Source organism: Bos mutus, chromosome 19, assembly GCF_027580195.1.
Source record: "Bos mutus isolate GX-2022 chromosome 19, NWIPB_WYAK_1.1, whole genome shotgun sequence".
Taxonomy (NCBI): domain Eukaryota; kingdom Metazoa; phylum Chordata; class Mammalia; order Artiodactyla; family Bovidae; genus Bos; species Bos mutus.
In genome coordinates this window covers 54,344,825-54,367,568 of record NC_091635.1, presented here as the reverse complement: position 1 = coordinate 54,367,568, position 22,744 = coordinate 54,344,825, and the positions used below count along the sequence as shown (strand labels likewise).

The 22,744-nt window shown below is 42.5% G+C and overlaps 1 protein-coding gene across 1 annotated transcript; it reads right to left on the bottom strand.

Annotated features, from left to right (window-relative positions):
* On the bottom strand, positions 1–22,576 carry COIL (coilin). Its single transcript, XM_070357275.1, has 7 exons — positions 22,292–22,576; positions 10,132–11,242; positions 9,927–10,013; positions 9,389–9,436; positions 6,444–6,513; positions 3,408–3,496; positions 1–2,175 (listed from the first exon to the last, which is right to left on the bottom strand). The coding sequence occupies exons 1-7, from the start codon at positions 22,534–22,536 to the stop codon at positions 2,110–2,112; spliced, it is 1,716 nt and encodes a 571-aa protein (XP_070213376.1). The 5' UTR covers positions 22,537–22,576; the 3' UTR covers positions 1–2,109.
* Positions 22,577–22,744: the final 168 nt, after the last annotated feature.

Sequence of the window (22,744 nt, the reverse complement as noted above, 5' to 3'; positions counted from 1 at the left end):
GAGGTCTAGTTGACACATAACATTAGTTTCATGAGTATAACATATTCAATACTTACATACATTGCAAAATGAACACCACAAAAAGTCTAGTCACCACAGTAACATTTTTTTCTTGTGATGAGAACCTGTAAGATCTACTCTCTGAACAACTTTCAAATGCAGTATGCAATACAGTATTATTATCGATACCATACTGTATATTGTACCCCAGCACTTATAACTCCAAGTTTATACTTCTGACCTTCTTTACCATTTTGCCTACCTTCAGCCCATGCCACTGACAACCACCCATCTGTTCTTTATATCTTTGTTTTGAAATTCGATAGGTGAGATCATGTAGTATTTGTCTTTGTCTGATTTAATTCATTTAGCATTATGCCCTCAAGATCCATCCATATTATCACAAATGGCAAGACTTCATTCTTTCTTATGGCTGAATAATGTATGTATACACACACACCACTTCATCCATTCTTCATCCATCCGTGGGTATCACTGACTCTGTGTCTTGACTATTGTAGATAATGCTGCAATGAATATGGGGATACAGCAATCTTCTTAAGTCAGTGTTTTTGTTTTCTTCGGATAAATACCCAGAAGTGAAACTCCTGGATCATATGATAGTTTTATTGTTAATTAAAAAAAAAATCAGGGGGCGCCTCCATACTGTTCTGCATAGTGAATCTACATTCCCACCAGTGGCGCACAGGGGTTTCCTTTTCCCCACGCCCTCTCCAACAGTGATTATCTCTTGTGTTTTTGGCGGGAGCCACCCCAACAGGTGCGAGGTGGCGTCTCGCTGTGGTTTTGACTTCCCTGATGACCAGTGGTGCTGAGCACTGTTTTCATGCACCCATTGGCCTTTACCATTTGTCTTGTTTTCTAAACCCTGGAAAGAAAGCATGTTTACACCAGGACCCCAGAACTAGGATTCCATCATTCACGTTAATCTCACTCTTTCTGGAGTCATACTTCTTGTTTAAAAATCAGTAAATACCAACTTTGATGCATATCAATGTCATGCAACTTAAAAGTAGACAACATTTCCTTTGATCCAGTTGCTCCCAGATCTAGTGAACTCCACCGAACTAGACCTTGCGACATCAGAGTCTTTAGTCAAGGCAAACCTTGTTACAGAAAATTTTAATCTTCTGCATTATTATAAAACAAGGTAACAATCTGCAAAACCCAAACAAGATGACTCAGCAGGAAAGTTTAGTTCAATATGATTTTATTTAAAAATCTGCAAAGCCAAAGGAGGGATCTGATGTTTTGTTAAAACAATTTTCACAGTATATATTTCAGCCTTTTTTAGCTTTGTGTTGAATAATAACAGAAAAGGAAGTTTCTGTTCAAGACCCTCACTCCAGCACAGCACACTTAGCCAGGCGCCCAGGATCGAGTGGCTGGGCGGGTCACCCTGGCCTGAGCTCACAGTGAATCCACCCCCTCGAGTAGGGCCCCAGTTCTTCCCCAGGCACACAGACTTATTTTCACTGCTCTCCACAGGCCCTGAGAATCCTTCATCTTAAAGGTGAGAAAAGTGTGAAAGGATTCCTTAACTCATTGCCTGTAACAAACCCAGCTACTGGTTAACTCCTGACAATCACAAGTATAAAACACTTGAAATGTATAAGATGTTCCACGTTGAATGGAACAACTTAAATTTTAAAAAATTAAGTCAAGTAACATGCTTTCATGTTTTAAAACGTTACTTAATAAAACTTACTGAGACAAGATATACAGCACTTTCAGTATTTGGTATTACAAACTCCTACTGACGATAAGCTACTTGATGGTTGAAAAAAATAAAAAGGAGAAGAAACCATACGTATTGTTTTTATAAATGATGCCTGAAGGAATGTCTTGTTGTAAATTGTTACTAAGATTAAGCCTGGAAAAAAAAAAGATCTACAAAAGCAACACCCATGTTCTTTTAAATGATGAGGTAGATTTTTTCTTATGCAGCAAATGGAAGATAACCGAAAATGCATACAACTCACAAATCTTCTTTTAAAAAAAAAAACAGTTCAGGTTATAGTCACTTTCACAAATAAGACATTTATAAACCACGAGGTGGAGAGGTCATACTCAGGGAAGCTCCACACTTTATGTGTTACTCGGAGATTCAATAATCAGTCTTGGATCAATTAACTCTCTCCAAAGAACGGTTATCTGAGGAAAAACAGAAAATATTCAGTTTAGAGACGTCATTTTGAGGTCATATGAATTTTAGTCAGTTAAAAACTTCAATTTCCATTTGCAAAGAATGCTTGAGGACTGGAGGTAATTTGAGTCCCAGTAAATTCAGTTCAACTAAGGTAGAAGGCCTTGTTTACCTAGAACACAGCTAAATTTTATATTAAACATATTTCATCTTTCTTTGATTTAGAGCATGGGCTGGGGCCGGGTGGTACCAGCTGGTTACCAAGGGGTCAGAAGGATTTGCCCAACCAGTCTCTATGGACAGGCAGTCTGCAGACTTCTTGGGAGGCAGATACGGCCCAGAGGGTTATCACTAGGCTGCTGATGCCCTTTCATTCAGCTCTATGGTTCTTTTCCTGTGCTGCCTAAAAACAGAGGAGTTATTTCACATCTTACCAAGAGAAAGCAAAGCTAATGAAGGCCATCTGGATGAATAATGAGAGCCATCTAGTGTCCAAAAACGTAATTACAGGCCCTACTTCAGGCCTCCAAGAGGAAAGCCTCCAACATTTAATTTTCCAGTGTAGTTTCCAAGAATACATTTCAACAAAAAAGTGGGGCTGCATATATTGCAAATAAAGAAGTACGGGATACGGGGCCAAATCTGCAGGGCCTACCACAGACCCTAAAAATGTGCTTTTGGAGTAAATCCCTGAGTGTCATCTATCCTAAAGACAAAGCAAAACATACAGTCTGGTTAGGGTTTCCACAAGTTTATATTTCAGATAAAACGTGACTTTGCAATACTAAAACTTCAGAATAATATCATAACATTTCAAATATAAACACCTTAAGAAGCGGTTTCTTAAATATAAATTCTATTCACTTCAATGCTACCATACTCTAATGAGGCAGCCATTCCAGCATCTCTGGAAGTCTGGCTGCCAACAAAGCTCTAAACCATATACTTCCTAAAATGGCAATTTAAGGACTTAAACAAAATCAGAAGACAGATTCATCATTGCACGTCATTCTTCAAAATTATCTGCACTGTTCTAAGTCAGAATCATGGTAACTCTTGGGAGGTAGTAGTGACTGTAAGGAGACGTGGTGGAGACGTCTGGAGACCCCCCCCCCAAGGCTGGGACCCTCTCTGATTTTATGCAGGCAATGCAGGAAGCTGCAGTGTCACCTTCCAGCCCACCAGCAGCCAGTCAAGTGAAAGGACGGCCCAGCAATCCCGAAAAGAGAAGCACGCCTACCCTCTTCTCCTGCGTCACCGCGTACTCCACTACCTCAGCTCCATTTTCGTTGTGATAAACCAAATCAAATTTCCCAGGTTCTTTCATGGCTGAAACCAGACGGTAGGAAGGAGAGACAATAAGTCATTTCCCAGTAGTGAAAAAGTTCCTCTACAGGGAGTTCATATCATTAGAAAAACCACCACAAACGAAGTGTCCCTTGACGTGGAGGCTGGTGCACACAGGAAAGCATGGAGTGCTCAGTGACAGGAGATGCTGTGAAGCCTGTGTCAGCAGACGGGCTTCTCAGGCACTCGTCAGTGACCATCCTCCCTTCACAGAAAAGAAGGGAGCTGATACACTAGCACTAGCAATCCCAGAAAAGCATGTGTAACCACAAGATAATCCCCACCCCCCCAGAACTGGTTTGTTTCAACAAGAGAAGGTAATGTGAATTCTGCAAAATTCTTGTATCTTGCTGTGTCCGCAGAAATTATACATGCTTCCTTGGTAACACAGCAGTCTTCATTTTATATGGTAGGGTGGGGCTATAAAAATGACCACACAAGCTGAAATCATGCAAAACAATCTTAACCAATGGGGAAACTTATGACTGTCTCATGATCTTCAAAATTTGTCAGAACATTCAAACCTTTACTGTATAGGGAAATGAAAACACAGTAAAACTGCTATTTATGTAGGATACTGACCTAATTTAAAACAGAAAAAATGTGAATTAGAGAATGCTCTGTGTCCACACATATCCCGGGTGGTTTGATCAGCGCTCGCCCACTTGCCGTCTGACCACAGTGCAGAGCGAGGATCTTTTCCATGCCTGGCACAGCTGTCACACTCCCTTCTGTTTGGGTCCACTTCCAGCAAGTTATCCTTTGAGTTTTGAATGTTATGAGATAGATCTGAGAGTTTCTTTTTCACAGCTTTGTTCATTTTTTTGCTGATGTAATTTCTAGGACATCCTTATTCCTTTCATCATGACCACTTTCCTCACTGATGTCAAGAAGTTCACAGAAAGCTCAAAGTCAGCATTTCCACAGTGAGCTATTTCTTCTATGATTTCACTTAAATTCAATTTGGATGTTACTTTTAGCATTATCACTTTTTGTTTCTTTGTCATGCTTTCATTTTTGTTGGCCAAGTCCCTATTTCAATTCCCCACTTTTGTAAAGTGACACGTGGGTTTATCACTGAGACCAGGAGGCACCACGACACACACTGGGCTATGGTGTGGGGACTGGGTAACACGCGCCGCGACCCACCGCCAAACAGTGAAAGAGGCAAGGCGACGGGTCACTGATCGCAATGGGCACCGTGACTGGGCAGTGATCCGTGGGCTGGGGAGCTGGTGGTACTTCACACATTCACTCACAGCTAACAGGGGCTTCCCTGGGGGTCCAGTGGCTAAGACGCCACACTCGCAATGCAGGGAGCCCAGGTGTGACCCCTGGTCAGCTAACTAGATCCCACACGCTACAACTGAAGATCCTGCAACTTAGATCTACAACTAAGACCTAGTGCAGTCAAAGAAATAAACAAATATTTTTAAAAAGAAGAGTTAATATACCAGTGTCACTGGAGACTGTTCTATGTAACAAAACCATGGAAACTGAAATTCATTAGAACTATGAAAAGTGAAGACTACCTGTATTTCTGCTACAAAACAGATCAAGTGTTCCTTGATGCTCCCCAAAACAAAAGTTCTAATTGGATATCATCACTGTCAATCACCTGACAAGAAGTGATCAGGCTGTGTCCACAGAATTTGACCACGGACAAACCTCTGTCCAACATTCCTAAGGAGGATTTCTTCAAATGAAATCTAACCAGAAGAGAGCTGGAAAACCAGTGTAAGGTTTTTTGTTTGGGTTTTTTCTGGGTGCCCTCACACCTTGCAGGATCTTAGTTCCCCAACCAGGGATTGAGCCCCAGTAGAGAAAGCGTCAGACCCTAACCACTGGACCACCAGGGAATCCCCTGAAAAATCTTTTTGAATGATTCTTACATACTACAGTCTTGACTCTTTTACTATCTTATTTAAACATGAACAGAAAATAATTAATTACTTGCAGTCTGCTAAAGAAAAAGGGATCGCCTCTAATCTCTGGCCAGGGACCCCTGCAAACACAACCCAAGTTAAGCCATACACAATAAAAGCCCTGTTATTCCAGGGTTTCAGAACCAAAAATGGGTGGGGTGATTCAGGCATAAAGCAGGGAACCATTTAAAATAATGCATGAGAGTGTGGCTACACTTATATTTCTGACATTTTATTTTGATTTAACACAGAGAAGTACATTCATTTGCCAACCTTTTCAAACAGAGCTAGTAGGTCTTATGAGTCACTGACTGGAGCTGTCTTTCTTTTATAAACTTTATCCCTAATGCATATATGCGATTTCCAGTTTTTGAGTTTTGAGGGGTTTTGTTTGGTTTTCTGGTCATGCCGCACAGCATGGAGGATCTTAGTTCTCCCACCAGGGATCAAACCCACACGCTCTGCACTGGGAGCATGGAGGCTTAACCACCCAACTGCCAGGAAAAGTCCCGAGGTTTTTTGTTTTTGTTTTTTAAGTGGACGCAAGAATATAAAATTAGCAACACAATTTAAGTGCAGAATCTTCTCAGATTTTTATCAAATTCCTCCCAAACTCTTATAGCTAACCCATCACATGTAATTCAAAAGCAAAATTTTCATCAACAATCCTGAGTCACCATTCAATTTAAGTTTCATAGACAATTTTTTTTTGCCATCAATTTTCATTAATTTATGTAATTTTATTAAATTAAATGGTTACAATAATAAGAACAACGTGCCTAACAGTTTGGGGAACAAACCCAACAACTCTCAGCAGACACGAAACCCCACTAGCCGAAGCGCCGCGCGGCCCACCCCCAGGCCCTCTGCGCGGACGGAGGCAGCAGAGGGCACCATAACCAGGGTGGCCAAGGAAGACAGCGGCTCCTGCGCATAGAAGCTATTCAGAAACCAGTGCGGAGGTGAATAGCCTACGCTTTCAAATATCTTTCTAGAAGACTCACCAGGTAAGGATGAAAGAATTTCTATGTCTACTTGCTGGGTCTCCGGGTTATGGCTTAATATTCTTCCTTCCTTTCAAAAATAAAAGTCCAAGTCAAAAATCAACATGTGAAGTATGATGAATGTGCTAAAACATCTTAAAAATAGTTAAGATGGTGAGTTTTATGTGAATTTTATTTCAACAAAAAAATTTTTAAATAAGTCAACATGTATTTGAAACGTAACTCCCACAGCAGGCCACATTTCTCGTCTAAATCATCCCTGGTGCAGGCGCTACACGGCTAGGAACAGCCCTAGAGCCCACAGCCTCTAGTTATCCAAACTAGCCTGCCCGCCAACCCCGAGGAGACCCGGATGGAAGCGCCTCACTCCTGCCCCCGCCTCCCGGCCACAGCCAGCTGCTGGCACCTGGACTCCTGCCTGGCGTGGCATTCTCCTTTCTCTTGGGAAATGTAAATAATAAATTCCTCTCTTCAGTAGCACTGACTCTGCTGTGTTATCACTCAGTCACCTCCATAAATTAAAATCCCATGGATACATATTAGACAGGGTCGGGGCGGGGGGTTGGGGAGACTACATTCTTTGAAGATAGCTTTGACTTTTAAAGACAAGCTTAATGAATAAAGCTAATGATCTAGCTGGATAACAGCATTTGACATCAAAGCAAAAAAGTAACACTGATTTTCACTCTTGAAATGGTTTGGAAAGCAACTTCAAAAAAGTCCTAAAAATACTGGAAACAAAGTAGCAAACAGCTTTCCAAAATAACTCTAATGACCAACATCTATTTAATATGCATTTTAAAAATCTGTATCATCTAGAATCAATGACTGATACAGGTTGTGGGACATATAAATTCTATGTTTATTTCCATTTCCTCACATACTGCAGAATTAAATTAATCATCTGTAGTAGGGTGAAAAAACATCCTGGTCTGCCCAAGACAGGTCCATTTATGTTTCCCTTCAGTATAAATTGTCAATACAATAGTAATCCTTTTCATTTGCAAGTGTTCTGATGTAGATGATAAGTTATGTGGTCACCTATATTAAGGGACTAAGATGAAAAGACGGAAATACACAAATTACCCAGAACTAACCAACCAAATCTCTCCGTGAACTGATTCTTCTTCTAGCCTGCTTTTGAACAAAGATTCTTAACACGATTTTAAAAGACTTCCAAGGTATCAATTCAGATTGATTCACCGTTGTACCTTATCTATATTACTATGTTAACATTATCGATTATTTCCTTTAAAAATGGACTTACATTCTGAATCGCACATCAAAATAAGAAAGTATGCATTTTAACAAGATTTTAACAAAATTTTGAATGGGTAAGAAAGGGAAGAAAACATGTAATTCTATAATCCCACTGAGTCACACTTTTGCTGAACTGTGATGAAGTTCATATGACAGTATGAAGTCCCACACAAATATTAAATGAGGAAATTCCAAGGATAATATGTGTGAATTACCTGTGGTCAACTGGTAAGGCAAAAGAAACCATATTAGATCATAGGAACCAATAGGAATGCTGGGCTGGATGAAGCACAAGCTGGAATCAAGACTGCCAGGAGAAATATCAATAACCTCATATACGCAGATGACACCACCCTTATGGCAGAAAGTAAAGAGGAACTAAAGAGCCTCCTGATGAAAGTGAAAGAGGAGAGTGAAAAAGTTGGCTTAAACTCAACATTCAGAAAACGAAGATCATGGCATCTGGTCTCATCACTTCATGGCAAATAGATGGGGAAACAATGGCCAATAGATAGGGAAACAATGTTTTCTTGGGCTCCAAAATCACTGCAGATGGTGACTGCAGCCATGAAATTAAAAGACGCTTGCTCCTTGGAAGAAAAGCTATGACCAACCTAGACAGCATATTAAAAAGCAGAGACATTACTTTGCTGTCAAAGGTCCATCTAGTCAAAGCTGTGGTTTTTCCAGTAGTCACGTATGGATGTGAGAGTTAGACTATAAAGAAAGCTGAGCACCAAAGAATTGATGCTTTTGAACTGTGGTGTTGGAGAAGACTCTTTCTTGAGAGTCCCTTGGACTGTAAGATCCAACCACTCCATCCTAAAGGAAATCAGTCCTAAATATTTATTGCAACTCCAATACTTTGGCCACCTGATGCGAAGAACTGACTCATTGGAAAAGACCCTGATGCTGGGAAAGATTGAAGGCAGAAGAAGGGGACAAGAGAGGATGAAATGGTTGGATGGCATCACCGACTCAAGGGACATGAGTTTGAGCAAGATCCAGGAGCTGATGATGGACAGGGAAGCCCTGGCATGCTGCAGTCCATGCATGGGATTGCAGAGTCGGACACGACTGAGGCATTGAACTGACTGAACCAATAGGAATTCATAAATATACGAAATAGATTCCCATGCCGAAAATAATCAAATTTTCTGGCTGAGTCTGTGCGTGCGTGCTCACCCGGCAGGCTCCGCTGTCCACAGGATTCTCCAGGCAAGAATACCGGAGTGGATTTCCATTTCCTACTCCAGGGGATCTTCCCGACCCAGGGATTGAACCCATATTACCTGCATCTCCTACACTGGCAGATAGATTCTTTACCACTGAGCCATCTGGGAAGCCCTTTCTGACTAAGAGCTATTTTATTTCCTTTCAAAGATGAGGATCATGGGGAGGGATACTCAAATAACTTTGTGTATCTAAGCTGATTAGAAAAAACTGAGTAAAAAAAAAAATTTGTTATTCTCATTCTATATTCCTCCTGGGTATTAAGAAAAGTAACACTGGGAGACTTCAAAGTGATATTATTAAAAAGTTTACATTTTGATAATATTTTTATTTTCTACTTTATGGCACTGTTTACTCCGTAAAAATCTGTTATCTGTAATTAGCAGTATCAAACATGATTTTAGCTTCTTTAATGTACTGACATTTGATTATTTGTAAATAAAGACCCTTACCTTGTAGTCAGAGACATCAGGAGAATAATTGGATGTTAGTTCCAAAAGCTAAAAAAGAAGAAAAAAACTCACAAATACAGATACCCCGTGTTTCCTTTTCCTTACTCCTGAGAAAACAAAGCATGCCATGTTTGGGTGCTTACTCCACCACTCAGGAAGCCCTACCAAGGGCCTGTAGCAAAGCAGGGGTTCAAGTAGGAAAGGTTCTTTGGGGGGTTTTGGGAGGTTTGGAGGTGACATGTAGAGCCTTTTTTTATTGAGCACTTGCTGTGTTCCAGACATCAGGCTGAGCCATTTTTATTCACTCGGAAAATAATTACTGGGCACCTACTACATGCTTGGCAAGAGAACATGAAAGATAATGATTCAGGAAGAGTTTTTATAAATATAAATTAGTTTAATAATTCATTAAATTTTATTAACATAAATTATATTAATTTATAAATACAAATGTAATCTAATGTGCTAATGAATAAGTTTATTGGGAAGACGAATAAACTCTTTTGTTGTTAACTGTTGTTGTTTTTTAAATATATACCTTAAATGCAATCTTTTCTCCGACTTGAGGGGCAGCTGCTAACAGTGGTAAGAGACTGTAGTCCTTCTTTTGTGTCTCTATGGGATTCTGAAAAACAGTATTAGTCATGAGATTTTGTTACTGGTGAGAAAACGTGAACCCCGACATCAACTCCAGACACACAACACGAGGAAAGGGGAAGACATGAGCTCACAGTAATACTTACCTGGATGATGGTAGATGAGTTTGTCACCATTTCATTCAACTGCTGTTGCTTCTGATAGTCGGCGTTTCTATTTAAAACATAGGGAACAGCATGCCCTCGTCCTCGACCTCTCCCCCGCATACCCCGGCCCCTCGCTCCCTTCCAGGAAAGAAGGTCCTCTCCTCTACCCCAACCTCTTCCCAAACTGGCGGGGAGAGTCACGTTGGGAGGAGGACAGAGGACTGTTTGGGTCCGACTGCCACTGTTTGGGTCCGACTGCTTCCATCCAGCGGTGTTTGGAGCCTGTGATGATGGCCCTGGACAATTTCTTCCCACAAAAAGGCCTACAGTTTTTAAGAACTCTGCAGTACACTCTGGGGTGCTTTTTGGCATCACGCATTGATCGTCTGACTCTGAACTAGAGTCTGAACTAGATGATGATGTTCTGGAGGTCTTGCCCTTGACAGGGACAGAAGTAAAACCAGTTTTTGGAGCCACTTTGTTTGCAGCTGTGGTTTTCACAGAGGATCCCTCCTTTGACACGTCAGTCGAGATTTTCTCTGAGGAATGTCTGACCTCCAAGATGACGTTGCTGAGACCATCACTGGTTGATTCGTGGTAAGACTCAGACTCTGAGGAGGAATCAGGACTGTCTTTTGTACGGACGACCATGCCACCTTTCCTTTTGGCTTTCACAAGGCTGTTTCTAGCAGGAAGAGCTTTAGGGCTGCACTTCTGGATGGTCCACTCTTTCACAGACTGTGCTTTAGAAGACTTGGGAGTCTTGGCATGTTTTTTATATTCACGTTTCTCCTTTTTCTTTGGCAGTTTTTTTTCAGTCTCTCCATCATCAACCTCCACTGCATCACACATGGCTTTGTTTTTCCTCTTGTTTTTTTTACTCACACTCTGGTCTGTGGTGGCTTTCGGTTCTAAATCCAAGGTCTTCTCACTGTTATTGTTCTCATGCCTCTTCCAATGCTTCTTTGAATTTCTGTAATCTAGTTCAGTTTCTTCATCTTCGTCCAACTTAAATGCCCGCTTCTTTGCTTTTCTAGGTGATAAACGAATACTATCCCCATTACTAACTGTTACAGGACTCTCAGCAATTCCTCTCTCTTCTAATTTAACTCTGTTAAAAGAACAAGAGAGAAAGCTTTAGTAATTCATAAGCATGTCTCCAGGACATAGTTATACTCTAACATGACTACATCAGGCAATGAAAAAAAGGTCAAATCACTTCAAGATAAAAGGCTCTTTTTAACAAAATGATCTATGGTGTCACTTATGGTCAACTTTCAAATAACTAGTTTTATTTATTGATCATCTACTGCATCCTAACATTAGATTTTCTTTCATCTAAACACCATCATGAAGTAGGTTTCTTTTCATTTTAAAACTGATCACAAAATTACAGTTCATACAAGTAACTGCCCAGGATCCACAGCCAGTAAGTCACAGAAATGTAACTCAAGCTTGTTTGTCTAATCCCAAAGTTCACAACCTTTCCACTATGTTATGTGCCTACCCTAAATGGTGACAATGCTGATTACCCGTTGTGTTTTTAGTTGTAAGCTATTTTTTTAAATCAGATTTCATTCTTATTTTGTTTGAATTTAGGAAAACACTGAACATGTTTTAAACTGTACTGACAGCCATTATAAAATTCTATAACATTTGGTGATTATTAATTTCATGTATCAACCTGGCTTCCCTGGATAGCTCAGTCAGTAAAGAATCTGCCTGCAATGCAGGAGACCCCGATTCAATTCCTGGGTCAGGAAGATCCCCTAGAGAAGGGATAGGCTACCCACTCCAGTATTCCTGGGGTTCCCTCTTGGCTCAGCTGGTAAAGTATCCACCTGCAATGTGGGAGAACTGGGTTCAATCCCTGGGTTGGAAAGATCTGCTGGAGAAGGGAACAGGTATCCACTTCAGTATTCTGGCCTAGAGAATTACATGAACTATATATAGTCCATGGGGTTGCAAAGAGTCAGACATGACTGAGTGACTTTCACTTTCAATCTGACCCTATTGACCCCAGATTGGTCAATAGGCCCTGGGGTACCCAGATATTTGGTTAAACACTGTTCTGGGTGTGTGTGGAGGGGTGTTTCAGAATGAGATTAACATCTGAATTTGTACACTAAATAGACTGACTGCCTTTGTGAGCATGTGTGTGTGCTAAGTCGCTTCAGTCGTGCCCAACCCTTCGTGACCCTACAGACTGTAGCCCACCAGGCTGCTATGTCCATGGGATTCTCCAGGCAAGAATACTGGAATGGGTTGCTGTGCCCTCCTCCAGGGGATCTTCCCAGCCTAGGGATCGAACTCCCATCTCTAAGTCTCCTGCACTGGGAGGCGGATTCTTCACCACCAGTGCCACTGGGAAGCCCGCCTTTGTGAGCAGACGCTCCCAATATGAATGGGACTCAGAATAAAAGGCTGAGCAAGAGGAATTGCCACCCCCTGCCTATCTTTCAGCTGGGACATCAGAAGAATGTCTCTTCGTTTAGACTAGGAATCAGACTGAAATATACCATCAGCTTTCCTGGTTCTCAGGCCTTTGCACTTGGGCTGGAACTTTATCATCAGCTTTCCCCGGTTTCCAGATTGCCAACTGCAGATCTTGGGACTTCTCAGTTTCCATAATCTCATGAGCCAAGTCCTTACTGAAAACCTCATTTCTACATCTACAGCTCATGTCTGTGTCAGCTCGTATTGTTTCTGTTTCTCTGGAGAACTCTAATACACAGTTCACCCAACAGCACTTTACTGTAGTAAAGGAATTCTGTTCCTCCATGGACTGGCGACAGTTAATTCTAATATGCACAGCCAGAGTGACAGAAACCTCAGTGAGCGTCACCAATGTCAAGCACACAGTGGGTGTTTAAAAATGCCTGCTAAAAACAAACATTATTCTTTCAATATATTTACATACAGCTATACCTTTCATCAAGTACTTTTAGTGACCAGGGAACAATGCAGACAATCATATTTGAAAATAAAGTACAACCAGTGAGTAATAAAATAGATTATAAGCATTCTTTATATTTTTGAAGGTACATTAATCCTATGGATTTATCTCAATGTGGTAGTTGAAAAAAATCCTCCGTTATTCTTCAGAATGCACAAATATACAGACACATACACATAAAGATAAAATAAAAGCTACTGACACCAGAAGGAGGACACAGAGAGAAATAAAACTCTGAAATAGCAGGGACTTACATAATAAAAACTCATTGCCTGCTGTTCTCAGCTGTGGACGTCAGCACCTAGCAGCAAGGAAGTAACCCTTAAACTGGCAAAAGCTAGTCTGGCATACTGTGAATCTAAGAACAACTGAGGAACTTGACGGATACGGAACTTTCCATCACATCTTTGATCGATTTGTTTTCACTTGTAGCAATGCAATGATTCAGGTTTGAATTCTGAGATGATAATTAGTACCAAACTTTTCATCACACTTTGAAAATAGATGAAGTCCACGCACCTATGGACACCTTATCTTTGACAAAGGAGGCAAAAAAACATATCATGGAGAAAACACAATCTCGTCAACAAGTGGTGCTGGGAAAGTGGTCAACTACATGTAAAAGAGTGAAACGAGAACACTTTCTGACACCACACACAAAAATAAGCTCAAAATGGATTAAGGACCTAAATGTAAGACCAGAAACTATAAAACTCTTACAGGAAAACATAGGCAGAACGCTCTATGACATAAATCACAGCAAGATGCTACATGACCCACCTCCTGGAGTAATGGAAAGAAAAACAAAAATGAACACATGGGACCCAGTTGAACTTAAAAGCTTTTGCACAACGAAGGAAACTATAAGCAAGGTGAAAAGACAGACCTCAGAGTGGGAGAAAATAACAGCAAATGAAACAACTGACAAAGAATTAATCTCCAAAATATACACGCAGCTCATGCAGCTCAATACCAGAAAAACAAACAACCCAATCAAAAAGTGGGCAGAAGACCTAAACAGACATCTCTCCAAAGAAGCCACACAGATGGCCAAAGGACACGTGAAAAGGTACTCAGCATCGCTCATTATCAGAGAAATGCGAATCAAAACCACAGTGAGGTATCATCTCAGACCGGTCAGAATGGCCATCATCACAAAGTCTACAAACAATAAACGCTGGAGAGGCTACAGAGAAAAGGGAATGCTCTTACATCACTGGTGGGAATGCAAACTGGTACAGCCACTATGGAGAACAGTGTGGAGATTCCTTAAAAAAAAACTGGGAATACAACTGCCATACGACCCAGTAATCCCACTGCTGAGGATACAACCCGAGGAAACCAGAAGTGAAAGAGACACGTGTATCCCAGTGTTCATCGCAGCACCATTTACAATAGCCAGGACATGGAAAAACCTAGATGTCCACTGGCAGATGAGTGGATAAGGAAGCTGTCATACATACCGCAGTGGAATATCACTCAGCTATAAAAAGGAACACATCTGAGTCAGTTCAAATGAGGTGGATGAACTCGGAGCCTATTATACAAAGTGAAGTAAGTCAGAAAGAGAAAGACAAATACCGTATATTAACGTATATATATGGAATTTAGAAAGACGCTACCAACGATCCTACATGCAGGGCAGCAAAGGAGACACAGATGTAAAGAACAGACTTTTGGACTCAGTGGGAGAAAGAGAGGGTGGGATATTTGAGAGAACAGCACTGAAACATATACATTACCGTATGTAAAATAGATGCCCAGTGCAAGTTCGATGCGTGAAGCAGGGCACGCAAAGCCGGTGCTCTGGGACAACCCAGAGGGTAGGGTGGGGAGAGAGGTGGGAGGGGGGTTCAAGGTGGAGGGGGACAAATGTACGGGACACATGTATGGGACACATGTATACCTGTGGCCAATTTAAACTGATGTATGGCAAAAACCGTCATAATACTGTAACTATCCTCCAATTAAAATAAATAAGTAAATGAAAAGAAAACAGATGTAAGACTTTCTGTTCAGTCACTGCGGCTCATTAATTCACTGAAACTCCACACGTGCTGTATCCACTGCAGGCAGGACCCCTGGCTTTCAGAGGAGCCTTCCAGAGCAGCTTGAGCGTCCCCTCACCCATTCCCAAGACCAAGGATCTGTGGGTACTCAACCTGTGACTGCTGCAGACTTGCTATCTGCTGCTACTGAAGATAATTTCAGTTTGGAACAAAGATTGAGAAACTAAATGCCAGCCAGGGAACGAGAAACGGCTCACTTGCCTGCTACCCTTCTTATTAGGGTGGGCACTTTTCTGGCAATGCTCTTCATTTCTCCACTTGGATCACAGACAACAAATGTAACTGTCCGCTTACAAACAGAAGTGAATGAAGCTGTCCTTTTACAAAGAAAAGTGAACGACCTGTATAATTACCAGTGAAAACAGACTACCTGTATAGTTACCTGTCTTTGATTCCAAGAAATTTTTAAGACAGACTCCCTGTTCACTAAACTCTTTGCCAGGCAAACTGGGTAAAACGTATTAAAATGTAAGGGATTCCCTTTAAATCTGCAAGTTCACTCTGAGGATTCTATCATATATAAATAAAGACATGACCATGTGTACTGCCCGACACCTCCCCACTCCCCCCAGTCATTGCCTGCCAAGGCCAAAGGGACTGAATTCAAATCTTCTTCTGCCTTCGGTTAAGTTTAAAATATCATTATTTCAACTTTTCTCATCTGTGAAAATGAGGGTAATAACTATAGTACTCAATGAGCTACCATATATGTTTACAGCAGTGCTGGGCTAAGAGCAAGAGCTATCTAAATGTCAGCTTTAATTTTTGTTAATACAATGAATGTATTAATAAAATGAATGTCTTCTGGGGACAGGAGTTGGTGGGTTTTTAGTGAACTTGTCCCATCAAATGGAGGTGAATTCAAAAAAGTGGGTGTACGCAGGAATCTGCAATCTCTTGGGGTTCCATCTGTCCCCGGCATCACCACCTACAGAGAAGTCTGTCATCTGAGCAAGGGCACACAGTTAATGAGTCGTAGAGCCAAAATTCGAATCCAGAGCTCTGAATCCAGACCCTGATCTCTTAATCACTCTGCTGTCTTATCTTTCACACAATATTGAACAGAGGTAATCCACATATTCTTGGCATAAATACAGACCTGTACAACTTTTTCGGAGGCCAACCTGACAGTACTCATCAAATTTTAACATTTGACCAAACAGCACCCCTTCTAGGAATGATCTTACTGAGTCATTGCTCACGTACACAAAGATACAGAAGAACATCCACCACAGCAGTATGTCCAGGGAAAACCCGAGGGCATTAGACAAGCACGCGCCTCGATATGACAGACAAGAGCACCCGGCGTTCTATACTCCTCGAACCATCAGCATGCCACAAAATGAGATTTGGCATCAAGAGACCCAGAGCTGCACAAGGAGCAGCAGCCTTAATGGCAAGGGCCTTCTCTGGCATCCAAGATTTCCGGAAACCAGACTGCTCTCAGTCTGGCTCAAACACTGTCTTCTTCACGCTCACTGCCAGCCTCACAGACATGTCAGAGGGGCTTGGCTGGCCATCCAAGGAGCTACTGATCACAGCAATATGAAATGAGAACTCGTCTCTAACGTTCTGTATTTAATAATAAGCATCAAATGTCACAGGGTCAAAGAGTGACAGAGGAGAGAAGGCACTTTGTTTCCTCACAGAATGACTCTTCAACAGAGAGATCTCACCTCACCTGGTCACAGGCAGGTGCCTGTGAAGCTCTCTTCAGGGAGTATAATAGGCTAAATCGTGTCCCCTTAAAATTCTTCTGTGAAGCCCTAACCCAGAGTACTCTAAAGTGACTGTATTTAGAGACAGAGCCTTTGAAGAGGTAATAAAATTAAGGTAAGGCCGTTAGAGTGGGCCCTAGTCCACTGTGACTGGTGTCCTGATGAGAGAGAAAATTTGGACACATAAGGAGACATCAGGTCATGTGCCTTTTTGTGACAACAGAGAAAAGGTCATGTGAAGACACAGCAAGAGAAATACCCACAAGCCAAGGACAGGGGCCTCAGTAAAAACCAAAACTTGCCAACATCTTAATCTTTTCAGGCTCCAGAATAGTGAGAGAGAACTTTCGGTTGCTTAAGCCTGTGGTATTTCATCAGAGCGGCCCTCGCAGACTAACGGGGCTCCAGGCCAACGGGAGTGCATCCTCTTCCCAGGGGAGATGGAGACCGCCTTCAGGAGGCCACTGTCAGCAGCCTGGGGGCAGAGGAGTCAGCTTCTGGGGGTTCAAAAGAAAGGGCTGTGAGGAAGTGACCGCAGCAGACAAGTGTGGAGATGCTCTTGAGCCTCCAGGCTTATTTCTCATGATTCCCACAACCAGGCCCCATGTTCCCTCATGAGAATTCTCTAAGCACTCCTGGCAATCCCAACAAAGCCCTTCTGCTGGTCAAATTCACCAAGTTAATATTGCTTCCGTCTCCACAGCTATACAGGGCCATCCAACATTTCCCCACCTACCCTTCAGTTACTGCTGAATTCCCTGATCATTCGTGTTCCATAATGATCTCTCCTTTCTCAACCATCTGCACTTAGCAGCAAAACGTGGAATAATTATCCAGTCCACATGACACAAGATAATATACAGAAACATAAAACTAGTTCGCTCTACTCCAAAAATATTAGGTACCGTTGAGAAAAGAGATTGTTTTCTTCTGTAGCTCTGAAGAAAAGTGAGTCTGTCTGAGGAAGATAAGCAAATGACTGGGGACATGAAACCACAAAAACATACAGGACTTTTCCAAATTCAACTTTTTCCTAAGGTCTGCCCCATTTACCACTGAAGCCAGCTGCAGAGATATTTCTTGACACATGCAACTGTGCATTTGGTGTTTAGGAAGAATTCTGCCTGCCATTGGTGCTGTACTTATTTCCTACAGGAGCTTTCATAGTTTGCTTTTGACATTGCTAACTTCATTATAAAGAGTTTAATTTTCAGATGCTTCATTAAATGAAGTACAACCGCAATTAGCTATCAGCAAGTTATTAATTCATGAAGCAGGAGAGAGATCAGAAAGTAAACGTAACAGGAGAGGATGCATTATTTGTAATAAACAGTCCCTGAATTGCAAAGAGAATAGAATTAATAAAAAAGAAAAACACTTTTTTTGAAACCTGGACTATTTCAAATTGTCATTGGAAATAAACATTATTAGTAAATCATAGTATTCCTGCTTTTATAAGAAAGACAGAAAGATACAAACATGCACTCAAAGATACAGCAACTATTCCAAATTACATTCCCTGATGCTATGAAAAAATCGTATGAATCTGACATACTCTGGGAAAACAAATATTCAACATTCAACAAAGAGCAAGCACAAGGAAGTAGCCTGGTTCACAACTCTAATTTTTTTTCACTGTAAATGAAGCTTTTAATAAGAAGCCTTGATTTTGTACATACAAAATTAATACACAGAAATCACTTGCATTCCTATATACTAACAATGAAAAATCAGAAAGAGAAATTAAGGAATCAATTCCATTTACTACTGCAACAAAAATAATGAAATACCTAGGAATATACCTGCCTAAGGAGATAAAAGAAAACTGCAAGACACCGATGAAGAAATCGAAGATGACACAGACAGATGGCGAGACGCTCCGTGCCCCTAGACTGGGGGGTGAGCACTGCGAAAGCGCCTGCACTACAAATGCAACCTACAGACGCAGTGTGGGCCCTAGTAAACTACAAATGGCAATCTCCACAGAACTAGAACAAAAGTCTCACAATTCACACGGAAACACAGACGATCCCAGGTAACCAAACAATCTTGAGAAGAAGAATGGAGCTGGAGGAATCAACCTTCCCGACTTCAGACTATCCTACAAATTTACAGTCATCAAGACAGTTTGGAACTGGCACAAAAACAGGAATATAGACCAATGGAACAACATAGAAAGCCCAGAAACAAACCCAGGCACCTATGGGTACCTTGTTTTTGACAAAAGAGGCAAGAATATACAATGGGGCAAAGATAGTCTTTTCAATAAGTGCTGCTGGGAAAACTGGACAGCTACATGTAAAAGAGTGAAATTACAACACCATACACAAAGATAAACTCAAAACAGATTAAAAACCTAAATGTAAGACCAGAAACTATAAAACCCTTAGAGGAAAACACAGGCAGAATACTCTATGACATATATCACAGCAAGATCCTATATGACCAACCTCTTGGAGTAATGGAAAGAAAAACAAAAATAAACAAATGGGACCTAATTAAACTTAAATGTTTTTTCACAGCAAAGGAAACTATAAACAGGGTGAAAACTCAATGCTCAGAATGGGAGAAAATAATAGCAAATGAAACAACAAAGGATTAATTTCTAAAATATACAAGCAACTCATAAATCAATACCAGAAAAACAAACAACCCAATCAAAAAGTGGGCAAAAGACCTAAACAGACATCTCTCCAAAGAAGCCACACATAAACATGTGAAAAGATGCTCAGCATCGCTCATTATTAGAGAAATGCAAATCAAAACTACAATGAGGTATCATCTCACACTGGTCAGAATGGCCATCATCAAAAAATCTACAAACAATAAATGCTGGAGAGGGTGTGGAGAAGAGAGAAACCTCTTGAACTGTTGGTGGGAATATAAACTGATACAGCCACTATGGAAGATGGTATGGAGAGTCCTTTAAAAACTAGGAATAAAACCACCATATGACCCAGCAATCCCATCACTAGGCATATACCCTGAGGAAACCAAAACTGAAACAGACCCATGTATCCCGATATTCACTGCAGCACTATTTACAAGAGCTAGGACATGGAAGCTCCCTAGATGTTCATCTGCATACACACAATGGACTATTACTCAGCCATAGAAAGGAACGCATTTGAGTCAGTTCTAAAGAGGTGGATGAACTAGAGCCTATTATACAGAGTGAAGTAAGTCAGAAAGAGAAAAACAAATATATATGAACGCAAATATATGGAATCTAGAAAGATGCTACTGATGAACCTATCTGCAGGGCAGCAGTGAAGATGCAGATATAAAGAGCAGACTTACGGACACGTCGGGTTGGGGAAGAAGGAGAGGGTGGGAGGCACGAAGAGAGGAGCATGGAAACATACACTCTACCATATGTAACACACCCAGCCAGGGGGAATTTGCTGTATGACAGGGAACTCAAACTGGGGCTCTGTAACAACCTAGAGGGGTAAGATGGGAGAGTGAGGTGGAGGAGGATTCAAGAGGGAGGGGACATAGGTATACCTATTGCCGATTCATGTTGATGTTTGGCAGAAAGCAACATAATATTGTAAAGCAATCATCCTTCAAAATAAATAAATCTAACATTAAAAAAAAAGAAGCCCTAAATAAATCATTCCAATATATGAATCCAAACTGAAACTGTTAGGGGAAGAACACTGATTGAAACCGCCCACCCTGGCCAGGCACCATAGTAACTATTTGCATGAGTTGTTTTAGGACAGGAGGTCCTGGTAAGGAACATGGAACTAATAAGCCTCCTGATGAAAGTGAAAGAGGAGAGTGGAAAAGTTAGCTTAAAGCTCAACATTCAGAAAACGAAGATCATAGCTTCTGGTCCCATCACTTCATGGGAAATAGATGGGTAAACAGTGGAAATAGTGTCAGACTTTATTTTGGGGCTCCAAAATCACTGCAGATGGTGACTGCAGCCATGAAATTAAGACGCTTACTCCTTGGAAGGAAAGTTATGACCAACCTAGACAGCATATTCAAAAGCAGAGATATTACTTTGCCAACAAAGGTCCATTTAGTCAAGGCTATGGTTTTTCCAGTGGTCATGTATGGATGTGAGTGTTGGACTGTGAAGAAAGCTGAGCGCCGAAGAATTGATGCTCTTGAACTGTGGTGTTGGAGAAGACTCTTGAGAGTCCCTTAGACTGCAAGGAGATCCAACCAGTCCATCCTAAGGGAGATCAGTCCTGGGTGTTCATTGGAAGGACTGATGCTGAAGCTGAAACTCCAATACTTTGGCCACCTCATGCGAAGAGTTGACTCAATGGAAAAGACCCTGATGCTGGGAGGGATTGTAGGCAGGAGGAGAAGGGGACAACAGAGGATGAGATGGCTGGATGGCATCACCAACTCGATGGACATGAGTTTAAGTGAACTCCGGGAGTTGATGATGGACAGGAAGGCCTGGTGTGCTGTGATTCATGGGGTCGCAAAGAGTTAGACACGACTGAGCAACTAAACTGAACCAGAAGAGTTTGGGAAAGGTCAAAAGGAGACACTACCTGTCCGCCCACCTCCCAGAATCCTCTCTGGCACCCTTCTTGGCTGAACAAGCCTGCACCACCAGGAAGGACTCTGAATGATTGGCTAAGGACAACCCAGAAACTAATCCCATCACCATAGAACTGCAAGCCCTGAGACAGAAATGTTCTCCTGGGTTCCCTTACCCTACTGCTCTCCACCGGGTGCCCTTTCCCAATAAAATCTCTTGCTTTGTCAGCACAAGTGTCTCCTTGGACAATTCATTTCCTACTGTTAGACAACAGCCCAGTTTCGGGCCCTGGAAGGGGGTCCTTCTTCCTGTAACAAAACGACTGTCTTACCATTTTACTGAGACATATGAGCCACAAGTGAGCAATTTACACGACTGCACCTTCACACTCATCTCAGTGCCGTTTTTTTTTTAAATTTCCAAAAGAATATTTAAAACTTTGGTTTCCCAATTCAAAGCCAAAAGATCCCAAACACCTATTTAACTGAACCCAAATGAGACAGAGAACTAGGCCCGCAGGCGGTATGGCAGGCGCTCCGAGACCGGAGAAACCGCACCTGGGGAAGAAGACACGCCTGTTGGTGTCTGCTCGGGGCCGCGAGCCGCCAGGGCAAGGCCGAGTCCGAGGCAGGCCCGCGCCGCGCACCTAACAACGGTGCCCGGCGGAGCAAGCGCTCGGCAAACCGAGGCTGGAAGAGACGCGGGCCCTGCCCAGACAGCAGGCCGGGGCTTTTCCACGTTCGGTCCCCCACCCTGACTAGACCGGCCAGAGGCCCCCGGGTTCACAGAAGAGCCGCTCGTCAGCCCCCCGCCAGCCGGCCCCTCAGCCCCGCGGCCTCCGGAGCCGGCGGCGCCCCGGCGTGCGCAGGCGCGCGCCCGGCCCCGCCGCGCCGCCCCGCCCGCGCACCTGAGGCAGTCGTTGTCTCGTACCAGGCGCGCGCTCTCGGCGGGGGGCAAGAGCGCCCCCTCCAAGTAGAGGCCCAGGAGGGCCCCAGAACTGAAGCCGAAGCGCTGGCGGATCAGACTGATGAGGTCTGTGACGACTCGGCATCCGTTCAGGTCGATGAGAAGCCAGAAAGACGTGCAGTGCGGGGCGCCGGGCGGCGGGTAATCGAATTGAAGCCGTAGCCTAACCGTCTCGGAGGCTGCCATCTTGCTCGATGCGCAACGGAAGCCGAGAGACTCGACCGGGCGAGCGAAAGGCGTGCTCGGGGCCCGCCCCCGGGAGCCTGTGAACGAGTGCCCCCTATTGGTGGGAGTGGCTGCGACAGAACTCTGAAGGGCAACGCGGAGCGGAGTAGATTCCATTCAGTTCAGGGCAGGACGGCGGAAGAGGATAACAGATAGGCGTTTATTCCTT